Here is a 15788-nt window from a genome sequence, read left to right as displayed (position 1 = left end):
CTCCTCTGTTCGTCCCCTGACTCAGACTTCCTGATCCCTCATGTCCTCCATCCGGCCTTCTTCCCCCCATGCTCCCAGTGTGCTCAGGGGTTTTTGATGACAGGTTCCTAAATCCTTGAGTTGATCGATCTTCCCCTCCCTCAGTCTTCTGAATTTCTTTGTTCTTTGCTTAGTTTGTACCCTTCTGCCCCAGTAATTCCCTCTCCACTTGTCCGTGTCTCTGGAGGTTCTGTAATTGACTATGTAGGCCAGGCTGGCCTTGCACTCAGAGATCCATCTGCTTCTGCCTTCCAAGTGCTGGGATTAAAGGTGGCGCCACCACCTGCAGTTATAAAATGCTTTCATTTCTTAATCTGACAGGATGTCATGTCTACAGTGTCCTTAGCTCACCCTGGTGGTGATGAGGGCAGGGTGTTCAGATGCACCGCCCAGGAACTTGACCTACAGGGCAGCACCGTGCGGCATTGATAGAGCCGCTTCGAACAGCCGCCGAGAACAGCATGCGCCGAGAACAGCATGCGTAGACTCTAGTTTAGTCAGGGGAAGCAGGCGGACACACGCTCATCCATTTCCTGACCAGCTGTTGTCATCTCTGGGCACAAGGTGGACACACAGACGTCTGTGTGTCTGTTCAGATAGTGGAGTAGACTGGAAGGAGGGAGCAGACACTTTGATTTAACCTATCATTTAATTTTTAAAAAGAGCTTAAAGGCTTTTACTTTGAATATGAAGTGTTATGTCAGTTAAGTAATCATTCTATAAAAAAAATCATAGTTTTTCGTGTTTTAACTGGTCTCATAAGTTAGTGAGATTTTGTATTAACCTTATTTTGGAAAAAAATGACTTAATCCTATTTTATTGTACAGGATATGAGCAATAACAAAAATAAATTTTGGGAACCAATCTGTGTTTTCAGACTTTGCATTTGGGAACTCTGTATGAATCTGTATATTCAGCTGTTGCTGGAAATAGTTTTCCAATTGCTATGAAGTGTGTCTTGAAGAGAATCGGTGATTGTGCCTCAAGTGTGCATATGGCAGACATTTTATGGTGTTTGTGGGAAATTGAATGGATTGTTTTATTTCTTTACATCCACTAGTAAGACCCACACTTCTGAATTTTCAATTTATGTATTTAAAAATAGAAATTACATTGGCACAAAAATTTGATTGCCTTGGTACTATAATTTTCGAGGAAATGGCAGATCACAGTCTTTTAAATTATAAATTGGGGATATTCATTTAAAGTATGTGCTACTATGCAATTAAGATCTAGTTGTTTCTATTTCCTTTAATTTATCCTGGAATTTGTCCAAGTTGAGTTTTAATGAGTTGTTTATCCCCCTAGTTACACTAGGATTTATTTTTCCCTTGAGGGTAATGTTTGAATTGATAGTTTTTAAATCTATTCTGTAACATGAAAATATATTTAGACCAAGATTTCTGAATATGAACAGTAAACACTTGCCACATAAATGACTTTATATTAACCAGCATGACTACTGAAATGCAGCCTGGCGATATTTTAAGACAAGTTTAGAACTTGTTAGGTGCTTTTGTATGATTTTCTATTGAGCTGTTTGGTTTTAAATAAATGTGTATTGGTATAAATCACAAGGAAAAGTCATACTTCTATTGTATATTTTCACTGACATTTTAAAGAGCCCCCCAAGTGGCTTTAAGTTGTAAAATCTATTGATTTTTAAATATTTTCCGAAGCAAAGATAGTCTGGCAGGAAGATTTGGTGAACTGGGTAACATTTGTTATTTTTCCTAGCTTGCTAGCTTGTGAAATATAATTTAAATTTGACAAAAAAAGAGAAAAAGCTTCCCCATTGATACTGTTATATCAATAGTAGGTACATTGTGTCAGCTACTAAGTGTTGCCAAATAAATTTAAGCTTGCTTAGTTTAAATATTAATTTAAAAGGGGGTGTAGCCAACTATTACTGGACATAAAAAAAGAATTGGAGAAAGTATAGAGAGAAGCAGTTATCCATTTTGAAATCCCAGGGAATGAAAAAACAATTTAGAAAAGGGTCCCAATTAGAATTAAATACTGTTTTGTGAATTCTGTTTGATTTTATACTTTCCCAATCTGATTACCAAAGTTCTGCTTATTTTGTGTAAAGAACCTTGTATTCAGTGGACATTTCTTTTTTAGTTCATTTATTTTAGTGCCTGTGACAGGGTTTCTCTGTGGCTTTGGAGGCTATCCTGGAACTCACTCTATAGACCAGGCTGGCTTCGAACTCAGGGAGATTGCTTATCTCTGCCTCCTAAATGCTGGGGTTAAAGGTGTGCGCCACCAACTGCCCATCATGCCTTGATTTTCATGTCCAAACATGATAAAGACTGTGGATTGAAGGGTCAATTTAGGTAGAGGTCTTTGATGGTAATGAATGTTGGAAAGTTTTGGGGACTGTCTTAATGTGTGTCTGTGTTTTAATATCCGCACGCCAGCGAAGAGAAATGCCATCCTAGCGTGTATCTTCCCATCGCGGTTTTGACTCTGTCTTTCTGAGGGGGGCACTGGCCACTTGAAGCCATGTTCCTGGAACACCCACCATAGGGGGTTTCTCTCTTTCCTATTAGGCAAAATTTAGCTTTTTAGTAATTCCACAGTTTATAATTCAGTGCTTTTTAACACTTTTATAATGTGGCAATTATCATCCCTCTTTAATTTCAGAAATTTTCAAAATTGCGCATGCACACGCACGCGCATGCACACACGCACACGCACACGCACACGCACACGCACACGCACACGCACACACACACGTGCGCGACACACTTAGGAGTGTGGGGATATGACTCAGTGAGCAAAGTGCTTGCCGTGGGCGGGCGTGTGAGGACCTGGGTTCTGATCCACGGAACATGCACATGGTTTGGCTGTGGTGATGCTTCCCTGTAATGCCAGCTTCACTGAGGCCGATCAGTGGGGGAGGGCTCTGTGCTAGGAGGCTCCTAGGCACTTGCTGGCCACTAGACAGTCTAGTAGCCAAATGGTGAGTTTTGGATTAAGTGAGAGGCCATCTCAGAAAATGAGGTGTAGAGTGACTGAGGAAGTCACCTGACAGTGGCTCCTGGCTTCACTGACTACACACAGGTACATGTGTATAAGCATACATGAACTTATACATAAATACATATACACACATGCGTACCATACACGAGCAATTTTTAAAATGTTGTCTTTTTTCCTCTTTGTAACATAATTTCTCTGCTACATTGTATATAAACGCTATTCACTTATTTGTATTGTTTTTCTTTCTACTCTCATGTATAGGACCAAAAGATCTCAGACTGTTGTAACTGAAGGCATCTTTGAACTCCCAAATCTCACAATTCAAGCAACAAGAGCACAGACAGTTTTGCTGCAAGCAATATATCAGAGTTGGTCTCACATTGGAAATGCTGCCTCTTCGACAGTGAATGAAGCTTTGATGAGTGAAGCCTTCCAAACTCCAGGTAAGAGCTCGCTTGCTCTCCTCAGAAGGACAGTCTGTTTTAGAGGCAGCCGATATTTAAATCCCTGTGTCTAGCATGCTCAGCTTAAGGTGTGTTTCTAAGATAGTAGTTGTTGACCTGATTTCTACGCCACATTTTCTCAGGGTACTCATGGGCATCTAGACAGATTTCCTAAGCTGGCAATTACGGTCATGTCCCACAGTGTACATGAATGTTTGGGTGTCTCTGCTTATTTGCTAGGTCATATATGTCTAGAGATGTATCCATATTTGTCCTTTTGGAGTATCTGGTCTTCAGTGATCCTTCACATCCCAGTTGTATCTGTTTTAATGTACCTTTTTCCCTCCCTAACATTTGTCCTTACTTCATTTTGTTAGTTTGGCTAAGAGTTTGCCAGTCTTGAGTATCATTTTGAAGAGCTGCCTCTTTGTTTTATGATTTTTAAAAACTATTTTAATTAATTTTTGGCATTTACTATTTCATTCTAACTTCTGAGTCTGACTTTTTTTTTTTTTTTTTTTTTTTTTTAAAAGACCTTAGTTACATGTGTATACTATTTAGTTGAGTTCTCTTCTATTTAGGTACAGTCATTCATATCTGTAAGTTTCTCTCTTATAACACCGTTGCTGTTGAAGTTGTATTTTCTTTGATTCTAGGAATTTTTTTGTTTTCTCTCTGATCTTCATATATATATATATATATAATATATAATATATATATATATATATATATATCCTCTCTCTCTCTCTCTCTCTCTCTCTATATATATATATATATATATATATATATATATACAATTTTATTTTACATATCAATCCCAGTTCTCTTTCCCTCCCATCCAACCATACCCCTCACCTAACCCCATCCACTCCCCAGGGAGCGTGAGGCCTCCCATGGGGGGGGTCATCAAAATCTGTCAAATTATTTGGGGCAGGGCCTAGGTCCTCCCCTGTGTATCTAGGCTGAGAGAGTATCCCTGCATGGGGAATGGACTCCCAAAGTCCGTTTGTGCATTAATGATAGATTCTGGTTCCACTGCCAGAGGCCCCATAGACTGCCCAGTGCTCCTAGCTGACCCTCTTTCGGGGGACCTGGTTTGGTTCCCCAGCTGTCAGACTGGGGTCCATGAGCTCCCACTTGCTCAGGTCAGCTGTTTCTGTGGGATTTCCCAGCGTGGTCTTGACCTCTTTGCTCATCACTCCTCCCTGTCTACAACTGGATTCTAGGAGTTCGTCTCAGGGCTTAGCTGTGGGTGTCTGCTTCTGCTTCTGTCAGCTGCTGGATGAAGGCTCTAGGATGGCATTTAAGGTAGTCATCAATCTCATTATAGGGGAAGGACATTTAAGGTAGACTCTACACGATGGTTTAGGTTCCTAGTTGGGGTCATCCTGTGGGTCTCTGTACAATTCCCTAGAGCCAGATTTCTCCTTAACCCTATAATGGCCCCTTCTATTGGTGTGTGTCTTTTTTCGCTCTCCTCTACTCCTCTCCCTGGTCCCTCATGTCCTCCCCTCCCTTCTCCCCTCCTTTTTCTCCTCATCCCCCCCCATGCTCCCCTCTGTGATCTTCTTAAGTGACATACTTGCCATTCCAAAATCAAATTTTCAATTTCCATGTTTTTTTGTAGTTTCTTTTGCTATTTATTTATAAATTTATTCAATTTTGATACAATAAATGCTATGCGGTTGAGTATTTTTGTGTTGGCCAGTGTTTGCTCTTTTGGCCTAATATATTGTGTTATATTTTAGACAAAGTTTCATAAGTTTTCTCATATAAAGTCATTTCCAGTTAGATTTCTGTGAGGAGGACTGGGAATATGGGACTCTAACTGGCTAGGTGTGTGTGACATCACATGGCAGTAGATGAGAGGACATTGGTCTGCCTATTGTCTTTTGTTCTCTCTTTCTTGGCTGGCCCCACACTCGGGAGCCTGACTCTGTTTCCTTCTGAGTGCTGGGATTACCCATGTGCACCATGCCAGCCTCTCTCTCTTTTATGGCCTTTGAGTCCTGGGGGCCGGCTTTGATGGTGTTGCACCTCATACAGGGCCTGCATTTTAACTTCATGGCCTGATTAACCCCCTCACAGAGGGGGTTAAACTCCATTCAACCCTTGCAGAATACACTGGTACCTTATGCAAATGAGTTTCCATGTCTGTGTAATCTCACTCTGTCTCAAGGGCAGTTAAAATTTTATTGTTTCTTTTACTTTTGATTACAATACCGTTACATCATTTCTTCCTTCCCCTTTCTCTTTCCAAACTCTCCCATATACCCTTCCTTCAAATTTTTTATTAGTTGTTACATGGATATCTGTATGTGTCTATACAAACATATTTCTTAACTGCTCAGTCTGTATAATGTTAGTTGTATGCATGTTTTCAGGGTGTTTGGTATAGATAATCAATTAGACGGCTCTTCTGAATTCTGAGGTTGGCTGAGGCCATTCATGAAAGTATTATTATAATTGAAATTATCTCATTTATCTTTCACATTTCTAATTCAAGTGGTATTCTCCCTGGAGGTCTTGTTTGCTTTATTGTATATCTTACTGTCTACAGTATTCATGAAACACTTAAAGTTTTATTTTTGTGAATTGGCTCAAATAGCCTAAAAATAGGTTATTAAACTAGGGGTATTGATTTTCTTTTACAATGTCTTTCTTTTTGTAAGCAAATTTACTTTCTTTCTCCCTTTGAGAATTTATAATATGAGCTGTTACATAAAAAAAAAAAATTCTGGAAGTGATCTTAAAGGGATGCTAGCTCAATATTAAAGAATTGCCCCAGACAAATGGCAACAATTCAATGTTTTGTAGTCTGGTGTATCCTAAGATCTTAGTTTAGTGGAAGGAACTAATGTTTTACAGATTGAGGAACTGGGTAAATTGGATTTTGAGAAAATGGTACCTCTTTTCTAAGTGCTTGAAAAAATGAAACAAATCATCTCAAACATTTCAAGAAGATGGAGGAAAATTTATCAGAGACCTATTTGGGAAGCTAGCTTTGCCAGCGATAGTTTCATTATTTCACCCCCCGCCCCCCAGCATGGCAGTTGATTCTGTTCATTTCAGTGCTAATAGAGCGTTTATACGGTTGTGCCACCAAATTATCTTGCTGAAGATCCCCAAATTATGTCTATATTTGAGGTAATAAGTTTCAGCGTTTTATGCCCTTGCATGTGAGTGCTGTCAATAAATTATGTGTTATGACGCTTTGCCTAATGTAGTTTGTTCATGCATGCCAGCTGTGCTTTTCAGCTAGTTTTGAATTAGTACAGTGATAAAAGATGTCATACTTAAGTTATTAAAATCTGTGGAGGGAAACGTTTTCCTGGGCTGTGTTGATGGCCGGCCACTCCCCATGGTCTTCATTTGCCTCTAGCCTGAGATCTTCATTACTGTTCATCGACAGTTCGAGCAGCAAAAAGGTTTTCTTCTGTTTCTGCCCCTTCCTTATGTTTTATTCTGCAGAGTTTTGCTTAGTCACAGCCCCTATGTTTTCCTTCTCTTTGACCAGTGATAATATCTCCAGTTTAGTTTTTCCCTTGAGTTTAATACAAATTGACAAAACTCCATTGTTTAACATATTCCCATCTAACATATTCCCATGTCAGAGAGGCTGTCACCTTCATTTCTCCTTCCCCTCCACTCTCTCTGTTCTGTTTTAATAGACGCATTTTTCCCCCTCCAGTGACAGGGTTTCTCTGTGTAGTCCTGGCTATCCAGGAACTGATTCTGTAAGGCTGGCCTCGAACTCACAGAGATCCGCCTGCCTCTGCCTCCTGAGTGCTGGGATTAAGGGCGTGCGCCACCACTGTCTATTTTAGACAGATTTTTTTTTTACCATGCAAATAACCTAATGTTTGCCAGTTTGAATTTTTCTACTCTTACAGTTTACATAAATAGAACCTATAAAATACTTTTCTCTGTGTGAGGCTAAGTTCTTAGCCTACCATTTTAAAGGTTTACTTGTACTGCAGAATGGATCATCACTTCAGCCATTTTGTATTGCTGTAACAAAAATACCTAAGTTTGGGTTAATTGCAGTTGGAAGAGACTGATTTTGCTCACAATTTTGGTGGCCAGAGGTTTCAATATGGAGTGCATGTCCTACATGGTTCTGTCAAGGACCCCCCTGGGTGTGTCATGGGGAGGGAACATGGCCGCTTCCAGTGTGTGTGTGTGTGTGTGTGTGTGTGTGTGTGTGTGTGTGTGTGTATGGTGTGTGTGTGTATGTTGTGTGTGTATGTGTGTGTGTATGGTGTGTGTGTGTATGTTGTGTGTGTCTCTGTGTGTGTATGTTGTGTGTGTGTATGTTGTGTGTGTTGTGTGTATGTGTGTGTGTCTGTGTGTGTGTGTGTCTCCGTGTGTGTGTGTGTGTGTTGTGTGTGTGTATGTGTGTGTGTTGTGTGTGTGTGTGTGTGTTGTGTGTGTGTGTGGTGTGTGTTGTGTGTGTTGTGTGTTGTGTGTGTTGTGTGTGTGTGTGTGTGTATGGTGTGTGTGTGTATGTTGTGTGTGTATGTGTGTGTGTATGGTGTGTGTGTGTATGTTGTGTGTGTCTCTGTGTGTGTATGTTGTGTGTGTGTATGTTGTGTGTGTTGTGTGTATGTGTGTGTGTCTGTGTGTGTGTGTGTGTCTCCGTGTGTGTGTGTGTGTGTGTTGTGTGTGTGTGTGTTGTGTGTTGTGTGTGTTGTGTGTGTTGTGTGTGTTGTGTGTGTTGTGTGTGTTGTGTGTGTGTGTGTTGTGTGTGTGTGTCTGTGTGTGTGTGTGTGTCTGTGTGTGTGTGTGTGTGTGTGTGTGTGTGTGTGTGTGTGTGTGTGTCTGTGTGTGTGTCTGTGTGTGTGTCTGTGTGTGTGTCTGTGTGTCTGTGTGTCTGTGTGTCTGTGTGTCTGTGTGTCTGTGTGTCTGTGTGTCTGTGTGTCTGTGTGTCTGTGTGTGTATTTAAGCACATCATGTGCATTTTGTACCTGAGGAAGCCAGAAGGGGTTGTTGGGACCCTGGAGCTAGAGCTAGAGAAGTTCTGAGCTGCCATGTGGGAGTTTGGAACTGAACCTGTTTCTCTGCAAGAGCAGCCAGTGCTCTTACCCCTGATCTATTTTTCCACCTCCCAATCTCGATTTCATAATGTTTTCACCACTTTAACTTTAACATTAACATCCAGCACTCAGAAGCAGAGGCGGGCAGGTCTCTCCGTGAGTTCGAGGCCAGCTTGGTCTACACCGCAAGTTCCAGGACAGCCTCCAAAGCTACAGAGAAGCCCTGTCTTGAAAAAACAACAACAACAAAACAAAACAGAAAATCAAAGAAAAAACCCCCAAACCACCACCACCACCAAAATCCCCTCAAAACAAAGCAACACAAAACAAAAAACGATTGCCACACTGGACACCATATTTTAAACATGTGAACCTTTGTGAAACACACTCAAGCATGTGTGTCTGTCCTTGTCATTGTACGTGTGTTTCACTGTGTTCATCACTTGGTAGATACTTTTGTTAATCTTGGCTGTTCTGAAGTGTTGTATCGGTCATGCAAGTTCATGCCCATACATAAAGTATATTCCTAGGAGTAGAATCGTTGGGTCTGGAAGTCACTCTGTATTTAATTTTTCCAAGAACTGCCAAACTTTGCAAATGTGTAACTGCTATACAGTCTGACTGGCGTGTGCGAGGAAAAAAACCTTTGTTGGTGTCTCTTTTTATACGCTGGATTTCAAGGTGCCAAACAAAGCTCATGGAAACCTGTGATGAAACACGTGTTCTGAGTGCAGAGAGAGTGCTGCCGCAGATGCGTAAACGGACATGGCGTTGCAGTGTGGTAACAGAAATAAGAACCCCTTCTTCCCTCTCCTGACATGGTCCACAGCTCTCTGCTGAGCACCGTCCTCTAGTGAGCTGTGTAATGTCAGGTGTGAGTACCACAGACTCTACTGGAATACTCTGAGTTGGCGCTCCTATTTTAGGATGACATTTCTTATACATTAATTCAGTTGGCTTCTGACCAGCCGTATTGTTGTTGGCAGGTCATAGATTTTGTTCTACACATGGGAAAATTTATGGTCAAAGTGATATATGCTTTTTTCCCCCTGAAATATTATATCATAGCTATCCACCAAGTCAGTTTTTGAAATAAAATCTTAGGATGTTTCTATTACTTTTTTTGTTGTTTCAAATTATTTTCCTGGTGTATGAGACCTGAAAGAACACGTAAGGATTAGCATCTGGCCACCCATTAGAAATTATTTAATGGAAGTCTAATGAATACTTGTAGTTCATTTACAGTACAAATTAAAAGAATGTATTAAAGTTGTAAAGTGTGGGTTCAATTTGCGTTACTAATTGGGGTCATCATTTTGTGTAGTTTTGCTGTTAATATTTCTGATAGTCACTCCAACGGAGCTAATAACTCTTGTCCTTTTTCTGGAAGGTAAGATACAAAGTTGCATGCGAGTTTGGTTTGTTCTAGAAAACAAGAACTTCTATTTTATATTCAGATTGTTCATTACTTTGTTGACTTAGTTCCGTCGACCTGATATTTGCAGGGAAATAATTTACAGATTTAAAAAGTTGTAAAATAATGATCAAATGGGTACTTGAATCCCCACATTTAAGTGATGTCTTAATGTTAAAACAAAAATCTACTTTCCAGAAAGTAACTGTAAAAGTATTTTATGCAAGATTTCATACGGGATACCTTAATGGTTGAATAATAAATTTTCCCTCATAAAAATGAAATTCAATAATACAGTAGCTTTCTCAGCTCAGTAGCATCTGGTCTATTCTCTCGAGAGCCAATATTTTCCAACTCATTAGGATCATGTCATTCTGTATGTCGTCAACATTGAGTTAGCCAAGCTACCTTTACTTACACAACCGCCAAGCTATTAAATAGGTCTCTTGTGGAGTGAAGTCAAATATTCCTTACTTTACTTCTGTCTTAGAAGAGAGGAAGAAAATATACATACTGTAACATTTAAACATCTGGTTTAAAGCCACATCAGTGTAACTCTGAGCAAATTTACAGATTTGGTATTCTTCCCAGGTGTGCATATAAAAAGGATTTCGGAGTTATTGAATACTCTTTAACCACTTAGGAAATGACTGAGGGATAGTGAGATTTTTTTTGTTTCTCTCTTTTCAAACTACTCTCCCCGCCCCCAAATCTGAAAATATGCCTTAAGTGTTCTAAGGTACACATTGTTTTTCAAAAAAAAAAAAAAAATCTTGCTGTGCTGTGACATTGGCTATGAGTATTTATTTTATAATAACAACAAAGAACTGAGTTATGTTTACGTTGCAATGAAAGGATGAGTTTTTCTTTCCCCCTCCCTCCTTCTCCATCTTTGTTTTTGTTTGACTGGTCCCTTTTCTACCACCCAGGCAGACCTCTATCTTACAATCTCTAGAGCGCTTAGATTACAGCACTAGTTATTATGCTCAGCTAAAACTTCTTGATATTCAAGCTTAAGCCAAATCCATCACCTTCTGCAAGTCTTGCAAAATATATTTATGCATTTATAGAGTGTTTCCATGTGTGTGAGTGTATCACCTACAGGTATGTGATGTGTGCACGTGAGCACATGGGTACAAATGCATTCAGAGGCCACAAAGGACTTCAGAGTGTCTTTCTCCAACACTCTTCATCTTATTGACTCCAAACAAGGTGACTCAGTGAACCACAAGCTTGGGGTTTTGGCTAGGCTGACTGTCCTGTGAGAGTCTTGGAATTTGCTTCTTTCTCTCTGCTCCACAGCTGTATAGCTAGAAGCTGGGCTGCCGTGTGAGCTGTTTGTGTGGGTAGTCTCATGCTGGGGTTCAAGCTCAGTTCCTCAGGCTTTCAGAGCAACAGTCCTTAACCACCGAGCCGCCTCCTCAGCACCAAGTTTTCTGAATTTTAAAATGTCTGTGTATGCTGTACTTGCTACTTTCCTGTTGCCGTGATACGACATCATAACTAAGGCAACGGAAGAAGAAAGGTTTATTTCAGCCTTATACTTCTAGAGCGATGAGATCCATCTTGGTGGAGAAACGTGACCAGTGGCACATATGGAGGCCAGGCCGAAAAGCCAGGGGCTCACATCTTGAAACACAAGCACATAGCCAAGAGTGAACTGGAAATTGCAGACTTTGAGTCTCCGGGTCCACCTCCAGTGACATACTTCCTCCCGCAAAGTTTTTCCCCCAGCCCTCCAAACCCAAGCAGCACCACCAACTGGGGACCAAGTGTTGAAGAACCTCGACTATGGGGAAGACATTCCATTCAAACCACCATCCATACACACACGTGCACATACATACATCCATACACACACGTGTACATACTTACATCCTTACACACACGTGTACATACTTACATCCATACACACACGTGCACATACATACATCCATACACACACGTGTACATACTTACATCCATACACACACGTGTACATACTTACATACATACACACACGTGTACATACTTACATCCATACACACACGTGTACATACTTACATCCATACACACACGTGTACATACTTACATCCATACACACACATGCACATACATACATCCATACACACACGTGTACATACTTACATCCATACACTCACATGCACATAAATACATCCATACACACACGTGTACATACTTACATCCATACACACACGTGTACATACTTACATCCATACACACACGTGTACATACTTACATCCATACACACACATGCACATACATACATATATACTGTGTATACACATTTAACATAAATGTTTTGAGCATCATGCTTCCTTTCAATTGGATTCCTGTCTGGGCATTGAGAATTCATTTACTAACCATGTTATCACCACTAATAAATGGTTATTAACAGGTTAATAATTTACATAGGTCTCAAGTACTAATTTTGAATGTTAATGAGGAGTAACATATTTCTTACTGCATTCTCCTTTAGACATTTGATAATGTTTCTAAAGTTTTTTTTTCTCTTTTTTGACACCTCTTAGCCCAAGAGTGCCTTTTTTTTTTTTTTTTTTTTTTTTTTTGCTTTGTCATCAAAAGGGATTGGGTAAATGATTGAATAATTTCAAGTAGGAGAAAATGCCCTTTATGAAATTTGAGTCTGTTGTGAAGGCTTGAGAAAATTCAGATTCTCAAGTGTTTCCCTGGACTTTTGAAAAACACACCATTTTTGTTTTTATTATGATTTGTTAGTCTTACAGAAAGTCTTTTATAAATATTAAGAGTATATTTCAATGTGAGTGGTGAATGTTGGTAATGCTGTGACCACAGAGGAATGTGTTAAATTTGTTAAGAAAACACATTTTCTTTTTTTGCTATGAAACTGTCTTTACTATTTGCTTATTAGCTTAAAATGTACTTGTCAATTCTATTCACTTAATAAACTTGAAATATATGTATTATGTCATATGGTTAGTTTTAGGGACAGTTAGTTCAGCATAAATAGGCATGGTTGTAGTATGTTTTATGTCAGCTGTTACCGGATCACGTATGACTAAGGATGCACGCTGTCAGTATACACACTGTCAATATGACTGTACTGCAAACTGGGCAGCCGGGAGGTGGTGGCCCACGCCTTTAATCCTAGCACTTGGGAGGCAGAGGCAGGAGGATCTCTGTGAGTTCGAGGCCAGCCTGGTCTCCAGAGCGAGTGCCAGGATAAGGCTCCAAAGCTACAGAGAAACCCTGTCTTGAAAAACCAAAACAACAACAACAACAAAAAACAACCAAAAAAACCCAAACCAAACCAAACAAACAAAACCCGCTGTGCATCAGTCATCTCCATCTTGGAGGGTAGATGGCTGACATCAAGGTGTTGAGCACTCAGGGGACAATCTTTTCTTGTCCTTCCATTTGGTGGCCATCAAGCTTTGCCTTTTCTCCGTTTGCAGTTTCAGCCCTCCCTGCCTCTGTCGTCCTGATGACCCCTCCTTTCATCTGCCTCTTCCTTCTCCTCCTCCTCTGCCCCTTTCTCCTCCTCTCCCTTCTTTTATTCCTGAATGGACTCTTGTGTGTGTCAGTCTCCTTTGTATAAGGACAGTTACTGTCCTTGGAAGAATGGACACAAGGAATCTTACTTTCCATTTGCTGTCCACCAGAAGACAAGACGAGAAGGCTTCTGGCAGCCATTCTGCTCACATCTGAATGCAATCTCGGAGGTGTTTGCCGCCGCCTTTTAACTAGCCCACACTTGGGGCTGGATTCTTGCCCACTGCTTGCATGTCTTACACTGGTCTTCCACATGGTCAGACGGAGCCTGTAGGAGAACTGGGGAAGGGAAAAGGAATTGCTTTGCCATCTGCCCAGAGTGGAAATTTCTTCCTGTGTCAGTATATTCTGGGCCTTTGGTGTTGAGTATTTCTAGTGAACTTTCTTAAATACTGACACACTGGATGATGGAATGGAACCTTAGTTGTGGCCTGGTTTGGTTTGCAGGCAGCACGGTGGCAGCAGTTTTGCTCTGTGGGACCTGTCACAGCACCTCTGTGTGTCATTACTGGCCTTTAGACTCATGCCTGCTTTCCAGAGAGCAGACGCTGGCTACCACTGCCACAGAGGGGTCTGGGTTATCACCATTAGTTATCATACACAAAGGGGGCTTTGGGCGCACAGTTATAATTTGAGATGTGTTTGTATAATGTGTTCAGACTGCATGAAACATGAGTCTTCTTTGTCAGCATACCGTATTATAATTATCATTGACATGCTGTCTGCAGCTAGCCACCATTGGTAAGTTAGTCCACCATTATCTGAGGACTATAGTATTGAAAAATGAAATCCAGGTTTCAGGTCTGTAATGTTTTGTCTTAACTGTATGACAAATTATTTATTACAGCTTTTCCTTCCCTGTTTAATTAAGATTTTGTAATCACTGTGTTCTAAAGTTCTCAGTGCTTTCTGAGATATATATATATATATATATATATATATATATATATATATAGAGAGAGAGAGAGAGAGAGAGAGAGAGTGCAGGTGCCCTTTGAAGGCATAGGCATCGAACCATCTGGAACTGGAGTTACAGGCTGTTGTGAGCAGCTTCCTTGTGTAGTCTGTGCATGAACTCAGGGGCTCAGCAAAAGCAGGGCATGCTCTTCACCAAGGGGTCACATCTCCAGCCCCTGCTTTTATTCTTCTTAAAAAAAAAATACGTTACACAAAATACATGGGCTGATAATGATATTTGATACTTCTGGCCTTAGTTCAAAGACCTCTGCTCATGATAAACCAATTGAAAATTAGTGGCATGCAATCTTGTAAATACGTTCACACCACAGTCATTTTTCTCCAACTTCTTTTCATTGCCCTAGAGAAACTCATCATAAACCCCTGACTTTTTTTTTTTTGTCTGCCATGTAGCAGGTGAACTTTGAGAAATTTAGATGCATTGAGTATTAACTCGGGGTGAAAGTCTCATTTGTCCTGCTGGCTCCTGAAGGGAGGGGGTTTCTCCTTGCCACAGGTTTGTCCCTCATTTTCTTTGTTTCTGTATTCCATTTCTCTTTGAAAAATTTATCAATTTATCCTTCAAATGTCACTTTCTTACAGGAGTTTTAAGTTGAAAATACTTTCCATGAGTGTAGTCACTGTGCCTTACTTGTTCCTAAGTTGCTAGTGTTTCCTCAGTAAGTGGTATTTACTTTGGACAATGTCTAGAGATGGTGTGTGTGTGTGTAGTTAACTGAGTCTCCTAATTTTAAAAGAGTATGTCTTTTTTGTTACCCCTCCTCTTCCACCTTTGGTACCATTTGTGGTATAGAGAATGGGAAGTTAAAGATGTATATGTGTGAGTAAATGAGCAAAGTTGCCAGCTAAAATTAAATAATGAAGTTTAAGTTACACATGGTAAATGGTGGAAGTAGAATTCCTATATGCTTTCTTGTATCGTCATCCCTACTCTTGGGATTTCACTAGAAGGACTCATAGGTATTAGCAGTAACTCATAGGTATTGATCTATCTCATCAATAGATGAGCGTTTCTATTGCATTATAGTAAGGCCATGAAGAGAAAGACAGGAGTGGACTCTGAGAAGACACACCCCCTCTGATCATTGGCTCCTTCCGGAGGGAGTATTTCAGTTTTCTTCTTTTTACCAGCCACAAAAAAATTGCAATAAATTGTGTAATGTTTCTGCCTAGGGTATTTCCTTCAATACCCAAGGTTTTTATTGGGTGCTTTTCATATAAGCAACCTCTGCAAGAACCAAAATTCTAGGCACCAAAAAGAAAAGCAGTTGTTCAGTATAGACTATATTTTTATTGGCATAAAATCTAGGCACAGTCAGCTAGTCTTACCAGTCAGAGAATGGGGTAAATGAAGTT

The 15788-nt window shown here is 40.3% G+C and overlaps 1 protein-coding gene across 8 annotated transcripts in view; it reads left to right on the top strand.

The window, feature by feature from the left end:
• Positions 1 to 15788, top strand: part of LOC100763509 (vacuolar protein sorting-associated protein 13B) — a 437125-nt gene that overhangs the window by 50870 nt on the left and 370467 nt on the right. For 7 of the 8 annotated variants that reach the window (XM_027431500.2, XM_035449622.1, XM_027431502.2 and 4 more), the window contains one exon: positions 3289 to 3470. In XM_027431500.2, coding sequence (XP_027287301.1) covers positions 3289 to 3470 — 182 coding nt within the window. Of the gene's footprint in view, positions 1 to 3288; positions 3471 to 9187; positions 9624 to 15788 lie in introns of those variants that run through there. The other variant, XM_027431506.2, reaches the window with a different exon arrangement.

This window comes from Cricetulus griseus, chromosome 10, assembly GCF_003668045.3.
Source record: "Cricetulus griseus strain 17A/GY chromosome 10, alternate assembly CriGri-PICRH-1.0, whole genome shotgun sequence".
In the NCBI taxonomy this organism is placed as follows: Eukaryota; Metazoa; Chordata; class Mammalia; order Rodentia; family Cricetidae; genus Cricetulus; species Cricetulus griseus.
Note: the sequence above shows the minus strand (reverse complement) of the source record. Positions and strands in the feature narration are given on the sequence as shown.